General features: G+C 40.0%; 1 protein-coding gene across 1 annotated transcript in view; it reads left to right on the top strand.

Annotated features, from left to right (window-relative positions):
- Positions 1-23,861, top strand: part of DNAJC13 (DnaJ (Hsp40) homolog, subfamily C, member 13) — a 163,408-nt gene that overhangs the window by 21,029 nt on the left and 118,518 nt on the right. Inside the window, exon 2 of the mRNA XM_010839582.1 lies at positions 8,659-8,739. Within this exon, the coding sequence (XP_010837884.1) occupies positions 8,672-8,739 (68 nt within the window). The 5' untranslated portion in view covers positions 8,659-8,671. The remainder of the gene's footprint in view (positions 1-8,658; positions 8,740-23,861) is intronic.

Here is a 23,861-nt window from a genome sequence, read left to right as displayed (position 1 = left end):
GATCCAACCAGTCCATTCTGAAGGAGATCAGCCCTGGGATTTCTTTGGAAGGAATGATGCTAAAGCTGAAACTCCAGTACTTTGGCCACCTCATGTGAAGAGCTGACTCATTGGAAAAGACTCTGATGCTGGGAGGGATTGGGGGCAGGAGGAGAAGGGGACAACAGAGGATGAGATGGCTGGATGGCATCACTGACTCGATGGACATGAGTCTGAGTGAACTCCTGGAGTTGGCGATGGACAGGGAGACCTGGCGTGCTGTGATTCATGGGGTCACAAAGAGTCAGACGTGACTGAGCGACTCATCTGATCTGATCTGATTAAAGGAGAATAATGCTTTACAATATTGTGTTGGTTTCTGCCATACATTTAACATGAATCAGCTATAGGTATACACATGTCCCCTCCCTCTTGAACCTCCCTCCCACCTCCCTTACCATTCCACCCCTCTAGGTTGTCACAGAGCATCAATTTGAGCTCCCTGCATCATGCAACAAATTCCCACTGGTTATTTGTTTTACATATGGTAATGTACATGTTTCCATGCTGCTGCTAAGTCGCTTTAGTCGTGTCCAACTCTGTGCGACCCCATAGACGGCAGCCCACCAGGCTCCTCCGTCCCTGGGATTCTCGGGGCAAGATGATACTCTTTCAATTTGTCTCACCCTCTCCTTCCCCCACTATGTCCGCAGGTCTGTTCTTTATGTCTGTGTCTCTTGCTGCCCTGCAAATAGGTTTATCAGTACTATCTTTCTAGATTCCATATATATGCATTAATACAGGATATTTGTCTTTCTCTTCCTGACTTACTTCACTCTGTGTAATAGGTTGTGGGTTCATCCACCTCATTAGAACTGACTCAAATGTGTTCCTTTTTATGGCTGATACTCCTTTATATGTATGTACCACAACTCTTTTACCCATTCATCTGTTGATGGACCTCTAGATTGCTTCCATGTTCTAGCTTTTGTAAATAGTGCTGCAATGTATATTGGGGTACATGTGTCTTTTTCAATTATAGTTTTTTCAGGTGTATGCCCGATAGTTGGGAGAAGGAAGTGGCAACTCACTCAGTATTCTTGCCTGCAGAATCCTACAGACAGAGGAGCCTGGCAGGTTACAATCCATGGGGTTGCAGAGAGTCAGACATGAGTTAGTGACTGAGCATGCTTGCATGCCCAGTAGTGGGATTGCTGGGTCATATGGTAGTTTTATTCTCTGTTTTTTGAGGAGTCTTCATACTGTTTACCATAGTGGCTGTATCTATTTATATTCCTATCAACAGTGCAAGAGGGTTCCCTTTTCTCCATACCCTTTCCAGCATTTATTGTTTGTAGACTTTTTGATGATGGCCATTCTGACTGGTGTGAGGTAATAGCTCATTGTAGTTTTGATTTGCATTTTTCTTAATACTGAGTGATGTTGAGCATCTTTTCATGAGTTTATTAGCCATCTGTATGCCTTCTTTGGAGAAGTGACTGTTTAAGTCTTCTGCCCATTTTTTCTTACTTCTTTGCTCACTTTTTGATTGGATTGTTTGTTATTCTGGTATTGAGCTGCATGAGCTGCTTGTATATTTTGCAGATTAATCCTTTGTCAGTTGTTTCAGTTGCTTTTATTTTCTCCCATCCTGAGAGTTGTCTTTTGACTTTGTTTATAGTTTCCTTTGCTGTGCAAAAGCTTTTAAGTTTTATTAGGTCCTGCTTGTTTATTTTTGGTTTTATTTCCATTACTCTAGAGATTGGATCATAGAGGATCTTGCTGTGATTTATGTCAAAGAGTGTAATGCCTATGTTTTGCTTTAAGGATTTTATAGTTTCTGGTCTCACATACAAGTCTGTAATCCATTTTAACTTTTATCTTTGTGTGTGGTGTTTAGGAAGTATTTGAGTTTCATTCTTTTACACGTAGCTGTCCAGTTTTCCCATCACTACTTATTGAAGAGACTCTTTTCTCCATTTGGTAGCAAATTTCTGTAGTCATGTATTTGTTTTGAACACTTTTTTTTTTTTTTTAATTAAGCTTATCTATAATGGATGCCTGCTCAGTTGTGTTTGACTTTTTGTGACTCCATGGACTGTAGCCTACCAGACTTCTCTGTCCGTGAAATTTTTCAGGCAAGAATACTAGAGTGGGTTGCCATTTCCTGCTCAGGGGATCTTACTGACCCAGGATGGATCCCACATTTCCTGCCTTGGCAGGCATTCATCACTGCTGTGCCACCTGGGAAGCCCAAGCTTATCTATGGATGGAAATATTTAAAATATTTATCTCTACATGGTAGAGTATTTCAACCCTGGAGACATCCTCTTTGTTGTATTTCTTTTGCCTTGTGTTGATTATGGTAATTTGTTTCACTGCTTAAAATTGTGAGTTTCAAAGTTGTTTGCTGCTGCTGCTGCTAAGTCGCTTCAGTCGTGTCTGACTTTGTGCGACTCCATAGACGGCAGCCCACCAGGCTCCCCCGTCCCTGGGATTCTCCAGGCAAGAACACTGGAGTGGGTTGCCATTTCCTTCTCCAAGGCATGAAAATGAAAAGTGAAAGTGAAGTTGCTCAATCGTGTCTGACTCAGCGACCCGTGGACTGCAGCCCACCACGCTCCTCCGTCCATGCAGCAGGTGCTTAATCATATTTCCAAATGAAGATAATAATTGGAATTAGTTCAAAATTAATTTAGGAATGTGCTGTCAATAAGTCTGTAATTATATGGTCAGAATAAATTTATTTTCTAAATTTAAAAGAGAATTTTGTTTGTTTTTAGCTGCATCGCATGTGGGATGGCCCCCTGCAGTGTAAGCAGGAAGTCCTAACCCTGGACCACCAGGGAGTTCCCCATTGATTTTCTAAATCTGAGGGAAGGTAATACTATTATAGTTTAGTTTAAGTGTGGGGTTAAACAGTTTGAGTTCAAAAGCTTGGCCCAGCCATTTAATAGTTGTTACATTAGAGAAGTGATTTCATTTTTCTAATACTCAGTTTTCTTGTCAATAAAATGAGGATCATCATACCTGTATCTTAGTTGTTATGGAGACAGTGAGATAGTAAGGAGGTTGTAAATGCTATGTGTCATCGTTAACACATGATAAGTACTTAGTAAAACCTGTGCTGGGTGCTTAGTCGTTTCAGTCTTGTCTGACTCTTTGCGACCCCGTGGACTGTGGTCTGCCAGGCTCCGCTGTCCATGGGATTCTCCAGGCAAGACTACTGGAGTGGGTTGCCATGCCCTCCTCCAGGGGATCTTCCCGACCCAGGGATTGAACCCACGTCTCTAATGTCTCCTGCATTGGCAAGTGGGTTCTTTACCACTAGGCCATCTGGGAAGCCCTAATAAAACCTACTTGTTGCATAATTTCAAGGCATGTCATACATTTTTTGATCAGGGGCACCTCCCCTCTCCAATTTCAGGGTTTAAAATAGAAAAGCAGCATCTTAATTCAGGTGTGTAGGCACTAATAAGAGCTTTGAATTAACCTGTCATTTCTGGGGTTGACTTGGCTACTTAGGTAAGTATTTCTTCCCTTCCTCATCTCTCCAGTGTATCCTTATCTAAATATAACATGACTGAAGGTGAGCTTTTCAGATTGAGGAGTGGTTTTCTCCTGTTAAGCATACTTCCGTTTTACTAGCCTTCGCCTTTTTTGGATTGTTGTTCAGGATTGGATGCAGAATAGCAGTATCACTTGTTGCTTCCTAAAACATGAGACGTAAATTGTTGGGTGTGCTGATTTTGGCCTCGGACACGTCTCCTGATGTCCAGAGAAGCCTATAACTCTACATTATATTTTTTTGTTAGCATTGTAATCTGTATCAGGAATACAGTATTTTTTCTGACAAGCCAAGGTAGTGGTTTACTTTTTGAATTTTTAAAATTTAATTTTGGGGAGGTAAAAACACTTAACATAAGATCTCCCCTCTTAACAGATTTTAAGTATACATTATTGTTCACTATTTAGGCACAGTGCTATACAACAGACTCTAGAACTTACTCATCTTGCAGAACTGAAACTTTGTACCCATTAATTAGCAACTCCCCATTTTCCCTCCAGCCCAGTCACTGGCGACTACCATTCTACCTTCTTCTCTGAGTTGAACTGTTGTAGATAATTCATGTAAGTGGCATTAGTCCTTCTGTGACTGGCTTATTTCACTTAGCATAATGTTTTTAAGTTCAACTGATATTATTGAAGACTGTAGGATATCCTTCTTTTTTAAGACTGAATAATATTGTGTATACCACATTTTCTTAATCCATTTTCTTCATCTGTTGGTGGGCCTTTAGGGTGTTTAGACATCTTCAGTTTTATAAATAATACTGCAGTGAATATGGTTGTGTCATCTCTTAGTGTTGTAGCTCGCCTTCTGGGAAACAAACTCACTCAGAAGGACAATGCAGATGGTGGAGTGCAGTTTATTGCACCGGCGGGCCCAAGGCAGAGTCTCCTCTTAGCCGAGGACCTGGACCAGTTTTTGTGAAAACATTATATACCCTATGGAGAAGGCAATGGCACCCCACTCCAGTACTCTTGCCTGGAAAATCCCGTGGACAGAGGAGCCTGGTAGGCTGCAGTCCATGGGGTCGCTAAGGGTCGGACACGACTGAGCGACTTCACTTCACTTCCTAACCACTAGGCAACCATGGAATTCCCTAATAATTCTATTTTTTAATTTTTTGAGCAACTTCATACTGTTTTCCATAACACACCATTTTACATTCTCATCAACAATGTACAAAGGATCAAGTTTCTTTACATGCTTGCCAGAACTTTATTTATTTATTTATTTTTTTTTTTTTGGGGACACACAAATTTTATTTCACAAACAGAAAACCAAGAGCATGCACTCATTTGTACATTAGAAATCTTTACTCATCAGTTCAGTTCAGTCGTTCAATCGTGTCCGACTCTTTGTGACCCCATGAACTGCAGCACACCAGGCCTCCCTGTCCATCACCAACTCCCGGAGTCCACCCAAACCCATGTCCATTGAGTCGGTGATGCCATCCAACTATCTCATCCTCTGTCATCCCCTTCTCCTCCTGCCCTCAATCTTTCCCAGTATCAGGGTCTTTTCCAATGAGTCAGCTCTCCGCATCTGGTGGCCAAAGTATTGGAGTTTCAGCTTCAACATCAGTCCTTCCAATGAACATCCAGGACTGATCTCCTTTAGGATGGACTGGTTGGATCTCCTTGCAGTCCAAGGGACTCTCAAGAGTCTTCTCCAACACCACAGTTCAAAAGCACCAATTCTTTGGTGTTCAGCTTTCTTTATAGTCCAACTCTCACATCCATACATGACCACTGGAAAAACCATAGCCTTGACTAGATGGACCTTTGTTGACAAAGTAATGTCTCTGCTTTTGAATATGCTGTCTAGGTTGGTCATAACTTTCCTTCCCAGGAGTAAGTGTCTTTTAATTTCATGGCTGAAATCACCACCTGCAGTGATTTTGAAGCCCAGAAAAATAAAGTCAGCCACTGTTTCCACTGTTTCCCCATCTATTTGCCATGAAGTGATGGGGCTGCATGTCATGATCTTATTTTTCTGAATATAGAGCTTTAAGCCAACTTTTTCACTCTCTTCTTTCACTTTCATCAAGAGGCTCTTTAGTTCTTCTTTACTTTCTGCCATAAGGGTGGTGTCATCTGCATATCTGAGGTTACCTAACAGGTGTGAGGCAGTATCTTCTTGTAGTTTTGAGTTTGAGTTGCATCTCCCTGATAATGACATAGAACATCTTTTCATATACCTGTGTACCGTTTATGTGTCTTCAGTTTTATATTAATTTTATATTAATGTGTTGTATCTGCTCTTCCTTTGTCCCTTTATCTATCCTAACCTAGGAACTTTCGGGCATCTAGTGCTTTTATCACCCCTGAATTCATAAGTCTCCAAAAAGTTGTAGATAAGCTTTCTTAATTCCCCTCCTAAAAGATTCGTTTGAGTTACTTGTTCCCCCAAATCAGTGATGAGATCATTCTTTAGGTTTATTTTTTTGATTCTTCAGTATGCTTTGTTGTTTTTGTTGTTACTAGATTATTTCCCCCCAGACTCCCCACAGATTTATTAGATCATGTCCTAAGTTCTTTGTGATTGTCATTTTAAAATTTTATTTTTTTCTCTCACTTTCCTTTTACAGTCCCTTGATGATATCAGCCAGTCTTCACTCAAACGCATTTTCTTTCTTGTCAGTTTCTCCTAGAGAGGCCAGAGTTCAGTCAGTCATTCCCATCTTAAATTGTGAACTCTGAATCCAAACTCCACTCTTCAATGTCACCCATTTACCTTTTCTGTCCTCCGTTTTTTCTTTTTTTCCCCAATCTTCAATTACTGTATATGAGGGGAATATACCTCTGTAGACCTATAATTTTTCACTTGTTTGGCACATTTTCAGAGATCTTCTCTAAGTTTCTTTCCAGCAATATCATTTACTACAGATGACTCAGAAGGCAGGAATAATGTTTGCTGGTTTAATAATTCTTGGTTGGCTGCCTGTGTCATTTCAGATACACGATCTAGAAAAAAACAGAACAGCACACCAGCTGACAGGCCTATATTTAGCTGTCTATACATACTAGTAGGAAGATGTCATTGACTGTTAAGAGAAATTTCTCTCTGGTGACAATAAAGGTTTCTCTAAATTTGCTGTTCCTTGTGGTTCTCTTATTATTCCTCAGAGCATGAATTGATGTTTTTCCAGAAGGTTTGACAAAACCTTATTTGGAAGTACCTGTTAGCAGCGACTTAGCATGCATGCATGGAAACAACACACATGTCCATCAGCTGATGAATGGTTATACAAAATGTGGTGTTTCTATACAATAGGAAACGGATGCATGCCACAATATGGATAAACTGAAAATGTTTTGCTTGTTATGCTAAGTGAAAGAAGCCAGTCACAAAGACAACACATTTTATGATTCTGTTTGTATGGGATTCCATAATAGGTCCATAGTGACAGAAAGTAGATGGTTGCCAGGTAGTGGGTGTGAGGGGGACTGGGGAGTGGCTGCCAGCAGGGTTTCTTGTTGGAATGATAAAAATAGTGTATTCGTTGTAGAACTCTGTGAACATACCAAAACTCTGAATTGTATACTTCTAAAGAGGTGAATTTTAAGGTGTGTGAATTGTCTCAAAAAGCTGTGATAAAAATGTTTTTGAATGAAAAATAGTTTTATTCTATTTATGAAAAGAATACTTGTTGATTAAAAAAGTTTAGATGTATAAAGATGTTTAGAAAGCTAAGTAAGCCATAATTATAACCATTTAGTTTGCATTATTGACACTTTATGTATTCTACAATATTTTTTAGAGTGTATTTCTAATTATTAAGGATAGGAAGTAGTACCCAAGTGACAAAAGAAGTAAAATGATCATATTCAGTATGAAGCAAATGATGTAATATTTTCAGAATTTATCATTAGTCTTTCATTAGTAGCCAGTTTGTACAATTAGTTGTGTAAAGTTAGATAAACTGAAATTTTTTCGTGAGCTAAATGGATTCTGGATTTTATACACTTCAGGGTTACAGTCAACAAACTAATCTTGAAATATTGCACATAGCATTGTCCCTCTTCCTGTGGCTGTTAGGAAGCTCATACCATGTGTGATTTATCATACAAGTCAGCAATCCTCAACTTTCTATATCCTGTTCAATCAGAGAGTTCACTAACCAAACTGTAACAAGCATTTCTGAACACTTAATTTCTGCACTTGATGTTTACAGGTACACTTTGAGTAACATTGTTCTTGTGACTTAAAAATCTTTTTCTCAAAGAATGTTTAATTCCTTGGAAAAAGGTTAATATTCTGTGAAAACAAGCTAAATGGTATAAATGACAGCCTCAATTTTGTTTAAAAAGACATTTTTTTTCCTAGCTGGAAGAAGGAAAGTTAGTATCTTTGGATGCTAGGATGAAGGATGAGTTACTTTATGAACATTAAAAATGTTTTTACTATGTACTTAAATTACTTTTGGGCTTCCTTGTGGCTCAGACAGTCAAGAATCTGCCTGCAATGCAGGAGATCTAGGTTCACTCCCTGGGTTGGGAAGATCCCCTGGAGAAGGGAATGGCAACCCACTCCAGTATTCTTGCCTGGAGAATTCCGTGGGCAGAGGAGCCTGGTGGGCTGCAAGTCCATGGGTTCTGAAAGAGCTGGACATGACTGAGTGACTAACATTTTAACTTTTACTAAATTACTTTTATAATGAGAATATTGTTCAAGTTAAACCTTATTTATAGTAAGTTCCCTTTAAAGTGACAGTAACAGCAAGATGGCCAGCACTTAGCAGCTAGACAAAAACCTTTTAGAATTGGTTTGACACTTGACAGTCATGTGTTAAAATATTGTTTGGCAGTGTGAGATTTAAAGATTCATTTACTTTAACACTTTTTACTAGATTCTCTATTCTTGGGATGTTGATACGAGGGCAATTGTTGTCCTCAAACTGAGCATAGTGGAAAAGAGCTGTGACAATATAGTGTGCTAAAGGCTCTCTGATAGAGAGGTGAACAGACCATCCTTATGGTCTTGTAGAAAAAGTGGCTGTCTTAAAATCAGTACCATATGGCAGTCTATGAAAATATGGTGTGGGAGATTCAGGAAAAATTCTTAAGGTTAGCACTGTTACAAAATTTACCCATATTTTTATCTTTCAGGATTCAGCACAAAATGAACATTATTAAGGAAAATAAGGATTTAGCATGTTTCTACACAACAAAACATTCATGGAGGGGGAAGTAAGTATTTGTTGGTTTTACTTTTCTGTTCTTCTATAGAGTATTTTGAAAACTACTTTTTCTTTTGATATGTCTGGTTTTCTCTGTTTTCGGAAGGAATTTGGATAAGAATTAAAAGGAAAAGAAACCGATTATCCGTAGTCTTGAATGCTGTCACTTAAGGATGAGTTTTTGTAGTAGCGGAGTGTTACTTCACAACTTTATCACCTAGAGATGAGCCTACATGTTATCAATACATTTTCACATCCATTTGACAGTCAAAGAAAATATGCCAATTAGTGCATTTTGTATTTTTTCCTTTAACCTGTAATGAAATTTAAAAATTGGTTTTGATCTTTTCCTTGGGAGGGGTTGATGACATTTCTCAGTAGCTTGCCTGGCCAGACTGAGGTGTAAATGGTTCCTGTTTCCTGCTATAAAATGGATAGTAATTCCTAGCCGTCTGATTGATATAAGGATTAAATGAATTGATATGGAGTGTGTGAAGGTTTTAAAATTATACCTTAAATACATTCAGTATTCAATGAATGGCACTTTCTGATCATTACAAAGAAGTTTAGTTTGTTGTCATTTTGAGTAGTAATTAGTAAAATGAGTATGCCACAGTTTGACAAATAGGTGACCACATTATTCCAAATCAGGCCTCAGACTAAGATAAAAACGTGACATGTGCACAAAACCATAACTTTAGTTCTTAATCCCGCCCCCCAGCCGGAAGATGAGGAGAGAGAGTGCCATAGTTCTTATTCTTAACTTTCCATTTTTTAGGTAATAGTGTTGTTACTTCTTAGAATGGTGCAACATCTGAATTCTGTAGTGTTTCTGGTTTGCATTAATGAACTGACTAATTTTGAAAGATTTGAGTGTTTAATTTTGTTTCCTTTTAGAAGCTCTGTATGAGCTACTTAATTGTTATCCTTGTAGAATACTTGTCTTGAAATTTTTTTCTTCAGTTAATTTCATTAAGCAAAGTTAGAATATTGGCATATCCAGAGTAGTATGACTCTTTAATTCTTTCAGTAAACCTTAAAAAGTGTTGTATATTTAAATGATCTTTATCTTTTCTTCAAATTTTAGATTGCTCTAATCATCGTAATATAACTTTTGTTTTTTAAATGCAATTATAGCATTCTGTTGAATTCTAAAGAACAAAATAACTATAATACTTTTTGCTTTGCGAGCTTGTTGTAATTGTGATCATCTGGAAAAAATTTTTTTAATGTTCTTAGTGGTGACTATGCCTTAAGACAGTCCTTTTTTTTTTCCTTTCCTTCTTTGTAATTATTAGGAGCAGAACTATCTCTGTGCTGTAAGCACAATTCCTTCCCTCTAATTCACACCTTGAAATTTGTTTTGTTTTTACGACACCTTTATTGATAAAATTTATATAACATAAAACTTTTAAAAGTGTACAATTCAGTGGTTTTTAGTATATTTCATAGAGTTGTGAACCATCACAACTCTTTTTAGAACACTTTTCCTCACCTCTCAAGAGTACTCCTTTAAAAATATTAGCAGTTCCTTCCCTCCCTTCTCTTATTCCCTGCATCTGTCAGCCTCTAATCTATTTTCTGTTTCTGTATTTTCTTAGTTAGGACATCTCATATAAATGGATTCATCCAATATGTAATCTTTCATGACTGTCTTCTTTCACTTAACATGTTATCAAGGTTTATCCATGTATATCCAAGTACATGTCATTACTTCATTTTTTTTTATTGTTAAATGTATTGTATGGGTATGCCACATTTTGTGTTGATGGATGTTTATATTGTTCCTACTTTTTCTACTGTTATGAATAGAATAGCACTACTATAAATGTTTACATACAAGTTTACTGGTGAATCTATATTTCCAGTTCTCTTGAGTATGTACCTAGGAGTGGAATTGATGGTCTATGGAGTTATATGGAAGTATATGATAACTCTGTGTTTAACTTTTTGAGGAACAGGCAAATTGTTTTCCAGGTGGCTGCAGCATTTTATAATCCTGCCATCAGTGTATGAGGATTCCAATTTCTCTACATCTTAACCGACACTTGTTATTGTCTGTCTTTTTATTTTAGGCATCCTAGTGGGTATGAAATGGTATCTCATTGTGGTTTTGATTTGCATTTCCCTGATGACTAAGCTGTTGAGTATCTTTTCATGCGTATTTGCCATTTGTGTATATATATCATGAAATGTCTATTCAAATAATTTACCCATTTTTTAACTGGGTTATTTGTTGAGTTACATGAGTTCCGTATGTATTGTGAACACAAGTCTCTTATAGAGATATGATTTGCAGATATTTTCTCCTGTTCGGTGGCTTGTCTTTTCATTTTCTTGATGGTGTGCTTTGAAGTATGAAGTTTTTAATTTTGATGAAATCGAGTTTATCTGTTTCTTTCTATTGCCACTTGAGCTTTTTGTGTTGTTATCCATTACCTAATTCAAGGTCTCAAAGATTTATTCCTTTGTTTTCTTCTAAGAGTTTTATAGTTTTGATTTTGGGTAACTTTTGTGTATAGTGGGTAGTAGGGATCCATCTTTATTCTTTTGTATGTGGATATCTAGGGCTTCCCAAGTAGCTCAGTGGTAAGCAATCCAATCGTCCTGCCAATGCAGGAGATGCAGGAGATGTGAGTTTGATCCCTGGGTCAGCAAGATCTCTTGGAGAAGGAAATGGCAACTTACTCCAATATTCTTGCTGGGAAAATTCCACAGACAGTGGAGCCTAGTGGGCTACAGTCCATGGGGTTGCAAAGAGTTGGACATGACTGAGCAACTACACTTTTACTTTTCCTTTCAAAAGTCCTACATTTCCCAGATAGTGATAGTTATTTCATTATGTTATATATATTATTATGTGGCACTGAATCTTATACTATATCACCTATTTTATGTAGCCCTTCCCTGGTAGCTCAGCTGGTAAAGAATCTGTCTGCAATGCAGATGACCCAGGTTAAGTCCGTGGGTCGGAAAGATCCCCTGGAAAACAGAATGGCAACCTACTGCAATATTCTTGCCTGGAAAATTCCATGGACAGAGGATCCTGGTGGGCTATAGTTCATGGGGTTGCAAAGAATTGGACACAACTGAGTGACTAACAACAACAGTTTTATGTAGTCAATTCTAATCTAAGTTTAAAGTATTTCTCATCGGTCTTATGAAATAATAAATGTCCCCACATTGAAATTTTTCTTTTGTTTTAGAGTTGTTATATGAACCTTCTCTTTAGAACATATATCTGCATACAACAAATTTTGTGTGTGATATGGGGGCTTTAGGGCCTTGGTTTTAAGAGATCCCGTCTCAACCCCAACATTTCAGAAAAATGTTATTGGTAGTGACAGTAAAGATGGTCAAATATTTTTCTTTCTCTTAGTATACCTAAATTAAAGATAACCTCTCCAGGTATTTCCCTCGGGGATATTCATGTCACTTATTTCATGTTACCTTTATAATAGTTTTCATGTTTCACTTTGCAGGCACTACTTATTTTTTAATGATTTGGGTCTGTTCACCATCATTGTAGACCCTTCAGCTGGCAAAGTAGCTTTTCTGCTGTGCTTGTCATTTTCCCACTTGTACACAATTAAATTTTATCTTTGTTCTAGAAACAGCGAGAAGTAGGAGATTTCATTAATAAAAAACGCTTTCTTTCATTAAAGAGCAAAGTTTCCTTTTTGACCTGGCAAGTCATTTCTGATAAAAGGAAGATTCATGCATTTCAGTTAAACAGAAGTGAAGATTCTCTATGAAAAACTTCAGAGTAATGTTGAAAATTAGGTACTTAATTTTTTCCTGAATGGAAATTACATGGAAAATCTGCCTGTGGATCACTTTAATATTTGCATACATTAATTGCAGCAAATGCTCTGAATTTAAAAGTAGGATTTTAGTATCTGAACAGGATTTTAGCTTCACTACATTGGGATATGTCTGTGATAAGTCATTGGCAGATACCCACTATATTTATAGCCCCCTGGAATGACTTGATACAGGAAATTTGAGATAAGAGTTAAGGGTAAGGGAAGCTGGTGAATTTCTGATTCCTTTCTTGTAAGTAGGAATAGAGTTAGACAAGGAAGAGAGACTCTTCTCTTTAGCTGCCTGTTACTAACACACCTCACCAACTCTAATAAGTCTAGGAATCCTGAGGTTTTTTTCCCCTGCTTTGTTGATTTTAGCCCTTGCCCCTGCCAGCCTCTAAACCAGAGATATGAGTCCATCCTGAATTGTCTTTGTGTTTTCTTTGTACATCTCTTAGTGCTTATCAGGCAATCTTGATATTTGAATATCTTTCAGAAGTGCAAATAGGACCACATCTCCTTATAGGAATTTTATATTTTATGCACAATGTTCTATTAAAAGCACAGTCTTTTTTTTTTTTTAATGTTTCCTTGCTACTCTCTCCATACCTTCCACCCTCCTCCCCCCGCCATCCCACCAACTAAAGTACAGAATCTTTTCAGCAAATAATACTTGACACCTGGATATCCACTTGCAAAAAAATGAATCTAGGCCTGGATTCTACATCCTTCACAAGATTAACTCAGATTAACTCAAATTTCAGATCACAGACCAAAATGTGAAATGCAAAATTATAAAACTCCTAGAAAACATGGGAGAACATCCAGATTACCTTAGGTTTGGTGATGATGTTTTAGATACAACACCAAAGGTAATAGTCATGAAAAAATGAATTGATGAGTGGACTACATTAAAGTTGAAAACTTATGCTTCCTGAAAGACACTATCAAGAGAATGTGAAGACAATTTGGGAGAAAATAACTGCAAAAGATAACTGTTCTACTGTGCAAAGAACCCTTAAAACTTAACGAGTGAAAAAACAAACAACTTGATTAAAAAGTGAGCCAAAAATCTTACCAGAGACCTCACCAAAGAAAATATGCCGGGAATTTCTTGGTGGTCTGGTGGTTAGAGTTCTGTGCTTCCACTGGCCTGGGAACTACAATCCCACATGCCATGCGGCATGGCCATAAAAGAGAAAACAAGAAAATACGCAGTTTACAAGTAATTCGGGAAAATGCGAATGTAGAGATAAATGGCCAAAATCCAGAACACTTGACAACTCCAAATGCTGGTGAGGATGTGAAGCAACAGGAACTCTCCTTTATTGCTGGTGGAAATGTGAAATGGTACAGCTTCTTGGGAAGATAGTTCTGTGGTTTCTTACAACACTCAACGTTCTCTTACCATGCATGTGGGTGCTAAATTGCTTGAGTCCTATCCAGCTATTTGCAATCCTGTGTACCATAGTTTATCAGGCTTTGTCAGGGGGATTCTCTAAGCAAGAATACTGGAGTGGGTTGCCATGCCCTCCTCCAGGTCTCTTACCATATGATCCAGCAGTTACACTAAATTTACCCAGGGAAGCTGAGAATTTACATTCTTACATTGCACAGAAGCCTGCACACAGATGTTTATAGCATCTTTATTCATAATTACCAAACTTGAAAGCAACCAAAAGGTCTTTCAGTAGGTGAATGAGTAAATTAATATATGCAGACAATGAATATTAATCAGTGCTAAAAAGAAATGAACCATCAAGTCATGAAAAGAGATGGAAGAAACTTAAATTTAACTTAAAACTTAAATACTAAGTGAAAGAAGCTAATCTGTGAAGGCTATGTGCTGTATAATTCCAACTATATAGCATTGTAGAAAAGGGATACTTTATAGAAAGTAAAAAGATCAGTGGCATCCAAGGTTTGTAGCAGGGAAGAAAGGATAAATAGAGTTCAGAAGATTTTTAGGAATGTGAAACTACTCCATGATACTGTATTGGTAGATACACTTGGATCCCTTGTCCAAAGCATAGAATGTGAGACACACAAGAGTGAACTCTAGTATCAGCTGGGATTTTGTTGGATACTGATGTATCAATGTACACTGATCAGATACAGATGTAACAAATCTCTCTGGTGGGGGTTCTTGGTAAAGGGGAAGGATGTGGAGGGGGAGGACTGGGAGCATGGGGCAAGTCTTTGTACCTCCTGTTTAATATTACTGGGGACCCAGTTCAGATCAGTTCAGGCACTCAGTCATGTCCCACTCTTTGCAGCCCCATGCACTGCAGCACACCAGGTTTCCCTGTCCATCATCAACTCCCAGAGCTTACTCAAAGTCCTGTCCATCAAGTCGGTGATGCCATCCAGCCATATCAACCTCGGTCATCCCCTTCTCCTGCCTTCAGTCTTCACTAGAAACAAGGTCTTTTCCAATGAGTCAGGTCTTTGCATCAGGTGGCCAAAGTATTGAAGTTTCAGCTTCAGCATCAGTTCTTCCAATGAATATTCCGGACTGATTTCCTTGAGGATTGACTGGCTGGATCTCCTTGCAGTCCGAGGGACCCTCAAGAGTCTTCTCCAAAACCACAGTTCAAAAGCATTGGTTTTCTTTATGGTCCAACTCTCACATCCATACATGACTATGGAAAAACCATAGCTTTGACTAGATATAACTTTGTTGGCAAAGTAATGTCTCTGCTTTTTAATATGCTGTCTAGATTGGTCATAGCTTTTCTTCCACGGAGCAAGCATCTTTAATTTCATGGCTGCCATCACCATCTGCAGTGATTTTGGAGCCTCCCAAAATAGAAAAGTCTGTCACTATTTCCACTGTTTCCCCATCTATTTGCCATGAAGTGATGGGACCAGATGCCATGATCTTCGTTTTCTGAATGTTGAGCTTTAAGCCAACTTTTTAACTCTCCGCTTTCACTTTCATCAAGAGGCTCTTTAGCTCTTCTTCACTTTCTGCCATAAGGGTGGTGTCATCTGCATATCTGAGGTTATTGATATTTCTCCCAGCAATCTTGTTTCCAGCTTGTGCTTCCTCAGCCCAGTGTTTCTCATGATGTACTCTGCATATAAGGTAAATAAGCAGGGTGACAATATACAGGCTTGACGTACTCCTTTCCCTATTTGGAACCAGGCTGTTGTTCCATGTCCAGTTCTAAATGTTGCTTCCTAACCTGCATATAGGTTCCACAAGAGGCAGGTCAGGTGGTCTGGTATTCCCATCTCTTTCAGAATTTTCTACAGTTTATTGTGATCCACACAGTCAAAGGCTTTGGCATAGTCAATAAAGCAGAAATAGATGTTTTTCTGGAACTGTCTTGCTTTTTTGATGATCCAGCAGATGTTGGCAATTTGATCTCTGGTTCCTCTGCTTTTTCAAAGCCAGCTTGAACATATTGAAGTTCACAGTTCATGTATTGCTGAAGCCTGGCTTGGAGAATTTTGAGCATTACTTTACGAGCGTGTGAGATAAATGTGATTGTGTGGTAGTTTGAGCATTCTTTGGCATTGCCTTTCTTTGGGTTTGGAATGAATACTGACCTTTTCCAGTCCTGTGGCCACTGCTGAGTTTTCCAAATTTGCTGACATATTGAGTGCAGCACTTTCACAGCATCATCTTTTAGGATTTGAAATAGCTCAACTGGAATTCCATCACCTCCACTAGCTTTCTTCGTAGAGATGCTTCTTAAGGCCCTCTTGACTTCACATTCCAGGATGTCTGGATCTAGATGAGTGACACACCATTGTGATTATCTGGGTCATGAAGATCTTTTTTGTACAGTTCTTCTGTGTAGTCTTGCCACCACTTCTTAATATCTTCTGCTTCTGTTAGGTCCATACCATTTCTGTCCTTTATCAAGCCCATCTTTGCATGAATTGTTCCCCTAATTTTCTTGAAGAGATCTCTAGTCTTTCCTATTCTATTGTTTTTCCTCTATTTCTTTGCATTGATCACTGAGGAAGGCTTTCTTATCTCTCCTTGCTGTTCTTTGGAACTCTGCATGCAAATGGGTGTATCTTTCCTTTTCTCTTTTGCTTTTCGTTTCTCTTTTTTTCACAGCTATTTTTAAGGCCTCCTCAAACAGCCATTTTGCCTTTTGCATTTCTTTTTTCTCAGGGATGGTCTTGATTCCTGTCTTCTGTACAGTGTCATCAACCTCCGTCCATAGTTCATCAGGCACTCTGTGTATCAGATCTAGTCCCTTAAATCTATTTCTCACTTGCTCTGTATAATCAAAAGGGATGTGGTTTAGGTCATACGTGAATGGTCTAGTGGTTTTCCCCACTTTCTTTAATTTAAGTCTGAATTTGGCAATAAGGAGTTCATGACCTGAGCCACAGTCAGCTCCCGGTCTTGTTTTTGCTGACTGTATAGAGCTTCTCCATCTTTGGCTCCAAATAATATAATCTATAATCTACCTGATTTCGGTGTTGACTGTCTGGTGATGTCCATGTATAGAGTCTTCTCTTGTGTTGTTGGAAGAGGGTGTTTGCTATGACCAGTGCGTTCTCTTAGCCTTTGCCCTGCTTCATTTTGTACTCTAAAGCCAAATTTGCCTGATACTGCAGGTATTTCTTGACTTCCTACTTTTGCATTCCAGTTCCCTATAATGAAAAGGACATCTTTTTTGGGTGTTAGTTCTAAAAGGTCTTGTAGGTATTCATAGAACCGTTCAACTTCAGTTTCTTCAGCGTTACTGCTTCGGGCATAGGCTTGGACATGACTGTAATATTGAATGGTTTGCTGTGGAAACGAACAGAGATCATTCTGTCGTTTTTGAGATTGCATCCAAGTACTGTATTTCAGACTCTTTTGTTGATTATGATGGCTTCTCCATTTCTTCTAAGGGATTCCTGCCCACAGTAGTAGATATCATGGTCATCTTGAATTAAATTCACCCATTCCAGTCCATCTTAGTTCGCTGATTCCTAGAATGTTGACGTTCACTCTTGCCATCTCCTGTTTGACCACTTCCAATTTGCCTTGATTCATGGACCTGACATTCCATGTTTCTATGCCATATTGCTGTTTAGAGCATCGGACCTTATTTCTATCACCCGTCAAATCCACAACTGGGTGTTGTTTTTTCTTTGGCTTCTTCTCTTCGTTCTTTCTGGAGTTACTTCTCCACTGATCTCCCGTAGCATATTGGGCATCTACTGACCTGGGGAGTTCATCGTGCAGTGTCCTAACTTTTTGCCTTTTCATACTGTTCTTGGGGTTCTCAAGGCAAGAATACTGAAGTGGTTTGCCATTCCCTTCTCCAGTGGACCACATTCTGTCAGACCTCTCCACCACGACCCCTCCGTCTTGGATGTCCTCACACTGCATGGCTTAGTTTTATTGAGTCAGACAAGCTGTGGTCCGTGTGATCAGGTTGGCTAGTTGTCTGTGACTGTGGTTTTAGTCTGTCTGCCTTCTGATGCCCTCTCTCAGCGCCTACCATCTTAACTTGGGTTTCTCTTACCTTGGATGTGGGGTATCTCTTCATGGCTGCTCCAGCAAAGCGCAGCCTCTGCTTCTTACCTTGGACGTGGGGTAGCTCCTCCTGGCAACCCCTTGGACCTGGGGTAGCTCCTCTTGGCAGCCCTGAGCTTGGACTTGGGCTGCTCCCTCAGGCAGTGGCCAGATTATCAGATCCCTTTTAAATTTAATTGATTAGCTAATGTGCCCCAGGGACCTAGTATATCTTCTTCCTTCTTTCTGCCCAAAACAGATAATTTTCTTAGGGTTTCTGTGTCCCTGTTACACCCTGGAATGCAATCTTAGAAGCCAGCTAAAATGCTGTTCTACTGCCTTTTTTGCAGATTCTGAGACGTTTTACTGCTTGCAAAGGTTTGGTTAAAATGATTAGTTATGTGACGAGTACAGATTTGCTAGTGTCACTCTACAGTGACATAGACGAAGTTAGTGAAAGTGAAAGTCACTTAACTGAGCATAGCTCAGTTAGTGAAAGTGAAAGTTGCTCAGTTGTGTCTGATTCTTTGCAAACCCATGGGTTGTACAGTCCAGGAATTCGTCAGGCCAGACTATTCAGGTATGAGCTAAATCTAATCCCTTATGATTATACCCCATGGAAGTGAGAAATAGATTAAAGGGATTAGATCAGATAGACAGAGTGCCTGAAGAACTATGGATGGAGGTTGGTGACACTGTACAGGAGGCAGTGATCAAGACCATCCCAAAGAAAAAGAAAGGCAAACTGGCAAAATGGTTGTCTGAGGAAGCCTTACAAATAGTTGTGAAAAGAAGAGAAGTAAAAAGCAAAGGAGAAAAGGAAAGATATACCCATTTGAATGCAGAGTTCCAAAGAATAGCAAGGAGAGATAAGAAAGCCTTCCTCAGTGATCACTGCAAAGAAATAGAGGAAAACAATAGAATGGGAAAGACTGGAGATCTCCTCAAGAAAATTAGATATACCAAGAAAACAGTTCATGCAAGTTCAGTTCAGTTCAGTTCAGTTGTCGTGTTCAGCTCTTTGCGACCCCATGAATCACAGCACGCCAGGCCTCCCTGTCCATCACCAACTCCCACAGTTTACTCAGACTCATGTCCATTGAGTCGGTGATGCCATCCAGCCGTCTCATCCTCTGTCGTCCCCTTCTCCTCCTGCCCCCAGTCCCTCCCAGCATCAGAGTCTTTTCCAATGAGTCAACTCTTTGCATGAGGTGGCCAAAGTATTGGAATTTCATCTTTAGCTTCAATCCTTCCAATGAACACCCAGGACTGGTCTCCTTTAGAATGGACTGGTTGGCTCTCCTTGCAGTCCAAGGGACTCTCAAGAGTCTTCTACACCACATTTCAAAAGCAAAGATGGGCCCAATAAAGGACAGAAATGGTATGGACCTAACAGAAGCAGAAGATATTAAGAAGAGGTGGCAAGAATACCCAGAAGAACTCTACAAAAAACATCTTCACCACCCAGATAATCACAATGCTGTGATCACTCATCTAGAGCCAGACATCCTGGAATGCGAAGTCAAGTGGCCCTTAGAAAGCATCACTATGAACAAAGCTAGTGGAGGTGATGGAATTCCAGTTGAGCTATTTCAGTCGTAAAAGGTGATGCTGTGAAAGTGGTGCACTCAATGAGCCTGCACATTTGGAAAACTCAGCAGTGTTTTTCCTGGTTCCAACAGGACTAGTTCCAACAGGACTGGAAAATGTCAGTTTTCATTCCAATCCCAAAGAAAGGCAATTCCAGAGAATGCTCAAACTACTGCACAATCATATTCATCTCACATGCTAGTAAATTAATGCTCAAAATTCTCCAAGCCAGGCTTCAACAGTATGTGAATCGTGAAATTCTAGCTGTTCAGGTTGGTTTTAGAAAAGGCAGAGGAACCAGAGATCAAATTGTCAACATCCGTTGGATTATCGAAAAACTGACAAGAGTTCCAGAAAATCATCTATTTCTGCTTTATTGACTATGCCAAAGCCTTTGACTATGTGGATAACCACAATTGTGGAAAATTCTGAAAGAGATGGGAATACCAGACCATCTGACCTCCCTCTTGAGAAATCTGTATGCAGGTCAGGAAGCAACAATTAGAACTGGACATGGAACAACAGACCGGTTTCATATAGAGCACGGGGTGCATCATGGCTGTATATTGTCATTCTGCTTGTTTAACTTATATGCAGAATACATCATGAGAAATGCCAGGCTGGAATCAAGATTGCTGGGAGAAATATCAGTAACCTCAGATATGCAGATGACACCACCCTTATGGCAGAAAGTGAAGAAGAACTAAAGAGCCTCTTGATGAAAGTGAAAGAGGAGAGTGAAAAAGTTGGCTTAAAGCTCAACATTCAGAAAACAAAGATCATGGCATCTGGTCCCATCACTTCATGGGAAATAGATGGGGAAACAGTGGAAACAGTGTCAGACTTTATTTTTTGGGGCTCCAAAATCACTGCAGATGGTGATTGCAGCCATGAAATTAAAAGACACTTAGTTATGACCAATCTAGATAGCATATTCAAAAGCATAGACATTACTTTGCCAACAAAGGTCTGTCTAGTCAAGGCTGTGGTTTTTCCAGTAGTGATGTATGGATGTGAGAGTTGAAATATGAAGAAATCTGAGCACCAAAGAATTGATGCTTTTGAACTGTGGTGCTATAGAACACTCTTGAGAGTCCCTTGGACTGCAAGGAGATCCAACCAGTCCATCTTAAAGGAGATCAGTCCTGAGTATTCATTGGAAGGACTGAGGCTGAAGCCGAGACTCCAATCCTTTGGCCACCTGCTGTGAAGAACTGACTTATTGGAAAAGACCCTGATGATGGTAAAGATTGAAGGCGGGAGGAGAAGAGGACCACAGAGGTTGAGATAGTTGGATGGCATCACCAACTCACTGGACATGAGTTTGAGTGAACTCTGGGAGTTGGTGATGGACAGGGAGGCCTGGTGTGCTGCAGTGCATGGGATCACAAAGAGTCGGACACAACAGAGTGAACTGAACTGAAACCATGGTGGAGGTAATGAAGATAATGGTGACCTCCTTCAAAAGTTCCCATGCATGCACTACTATACTCAGTTCCCCCAAACCTACAGAAGGCCACTGCTGACCCAGGCCTCTGCCGGAGACTCCTAGATGCTCATGGGTAAGTCTAGGCCAGTCTCTTGTGTCTCGGTCACTTCTCCTTTCTCCTGGGTCATGGTGTGCACAGAGTTCTGTTTCTGCCCTCCAGGAGTCTGTTTCCCCAGTCCTATGTAAATTCTGGCAGCTCTGTGGTGTGGTTAATGGCGACCTCTTCCAAGAGACTTATGCCATACCCTAGTCTGCTGCACCCAGAACGCCTGCCCCTTTTGACCACTTTTGACCCTTCCCTCCACAGGAGACACTCAGAGACAGTTCTCTTTCAGTCTCTGTGGGGTCTGTGGGTTCTGGTGTGCAAAAGGTTTGTTTGAGTCCTCTGAGCCTCTCTGGTGGGTATGAGGTCTGTTTCTAAACTTGATTTCGTCCCTCTTACCATCTTGCTGGGGCTTCTCCTTTGCCCTTAGGAGTGGGGTATCTCCTCAAAGTGGCTCTAGGGCTGTGCAGTCACTGCTCCAGTGCCTACTGTCTTGCTGGGGCTTCTCTGCCCTTGGTTGTGGAGTATCTCCTCACAGTCACTCCAGCACCACACTGCTGCTGCTGCTGCTAAGTTGCTTCAGTTGTGTCCGACTCTATGTGACCCCATAAGATGGCAGCCCACCAGGCTCCCCTGTCCCTGGGATTCTCCAGGGAAGAACACTGGAGTGGGTTGCCATTTCCTTCTCCAATGCATGAAAGTGAAAAGTGAAAATGAAGTTGCTCAGTTGTGTCCGACTATTAGCGACTCCATGGACTGCAGCCCACCAGGCTCCTCCATCCATGGGATTTTCCAGGCAAGAATACTGGAGTGGGGTGCCATTGCCTTCTCCACAGCACCACTGCTGTGAACACAGCAGTGTGTTCAGCAGTGTCCACAGCTAGTGAACAATTAAAAGTAGCCAGCTTTACCCAGGGTACTATAGGAGTTCAAGCTGTATATTATGAGGACTAGATGAGGTAACAAAAGCCATCTCTTTAAGCTCTGTTTAGATCTTTTTGGGTTATTTGAAACCTGTTGCATAGACTATCCATTGAAAGGATTGAAGATGTTAACTTTAAAATAAACACACAAAGGTTTTTATTTTCACAGGAAAATAGAGAACCATTGTGTGTGTTCAGCAGCTCATTAATATTTGACTCTTTGCAACCTCATGGACTGTAGCCCACCAGGCTCCTCTGTCTGTAGAAATCTCCAGGCAAGAATACTGGAGTGGTTTGCCATTTCCTACTCCAGAGCATCTTCTTGACCCAGGGGTCGAACCTGCATGTCTTGTGTTGCCTGCTGCTGCTAAGTTGCTTCAGTCGTGTCCGACTCTGTGCGACCCCATAGACGGAAGCCCACCAGGCTCCCCCGTCTCTGGGATTCTCCAGGCAAGAACACTGGAGTGGGTTGCCATTTCCTTCTCCAGTGCATGAAAGTGAAAAGTGAAAGGGAAGTCGCTCAGTCGTGTCCGACTCTTATGGACCCCATGGACTACAGCCTACCAGGCTCCTCCGTCCATGGGATTTTCTAGGCAAGAGTAGTGGAGTGCGGTGCCATTGCCTTCTCCGCTTGCATTGGCAGGCCAATTCTTTATTACTGCACCACCTGAGAACCATTATTTTATAATAAACACAAGCTTTTTCTGTACTTAACAAAAAAAAGTGATGTTGAGTTTTCTCTTGAGATAAATGAATAGTACGAATTTCGGGACAGAAGTATATGACCTTGTGATGGTGCCCAGTATTTTTATAATATTTTTTGTCTTGATAATATTTTACATGTCTAATTGATAGAAGCTAGTTAAGAGTATTCAGGTCTGAAATAAACTTTCTTACAACGACTGACAGTTGTCTTAGCTCTACTTTGAAGTTTTATTTAAGATATCTAAATTGGTTAACTAAATAATAAATAAAATATCTGCCCAGAGGAAACTAGGTCTTTAAGGAACTCTTACTCACTGCCATATCATTGAACCCAGCACACCATTAGGTACCCATTTAATATTGAGGCAGTCCATGATAATATGGAATAGCTGACCTAACATTATTAGTTTCTTCTTCCCTAAAAAAAGTTTCTGTATGAAAAAAAATTGTGAAGGTGAAAGCAGGATTTCCCTGTGGTGCAGTGGATAAGAATCTGCCTGCCATTGCAGAGGACATAGGTTCAATCCCTGGTGCAGGAAAATTCCACATACCGTGGAGCATCTAATCCCATTACAACAACCACTGAGCCCATGGCTCTAGAGCCCGCGGTCTTCAGGTACTGAGCCCATGTGCCTGTGCAAAGCAACGAAGACCCACTGCTGCCAAAAATAAAATCTCTGAAAAAGAAGAAAGCAAGAAAAGATTGAGGGCAGAAGGAGAAGAGAGAGACAGAGGATCAGATGGTTAGATGGCATTACTGACTCAATGGACGTGAGCTTGAGCAAACTCCAGGAGATGGTGCAGGATAGGAAAGCCTGGCATGCTGCAGTCCATGGGGTCGCAAAGAGTCGGACACAACTTAGTGACTGAACAACAAGAAAAATTATTATTACTCAGTACCATCGTATCACAATTGGTTAATAGAAAAATAATGGAATTCTATATTACGAAGAGTACCATTAAATAAAAGAACCTGTGATCAAATCCAGATCCGTATCAGAATTATCTTGGAATCTGCCTGTAATGTAGGAGACCCGAGTTCGATTTCTGGGTTGGGAAGATCCTCTGGAAGAGGAAATGGTAACCCACTCCAGTATACTTAC

Source organism: Bison bison, unplaced genomic scaffold, assembly GCF_000754665.1.
Source record: "Bison bison bison isolate TAMUID 2011002044 unplaced genomic scaffold, Bison_UMD1.0 scf7180017864119, whole genome shotgun sequence".
NCBI lineage: Eukaryota > Metazoa > Chordata > Mammalia > Artiodactyla > Bovidae > Bison > Bison bison.
Note: the sequence above shows the minus strand (reverse complement) of the source record. Positions and strands in the feature narration are given on the sequence as shown.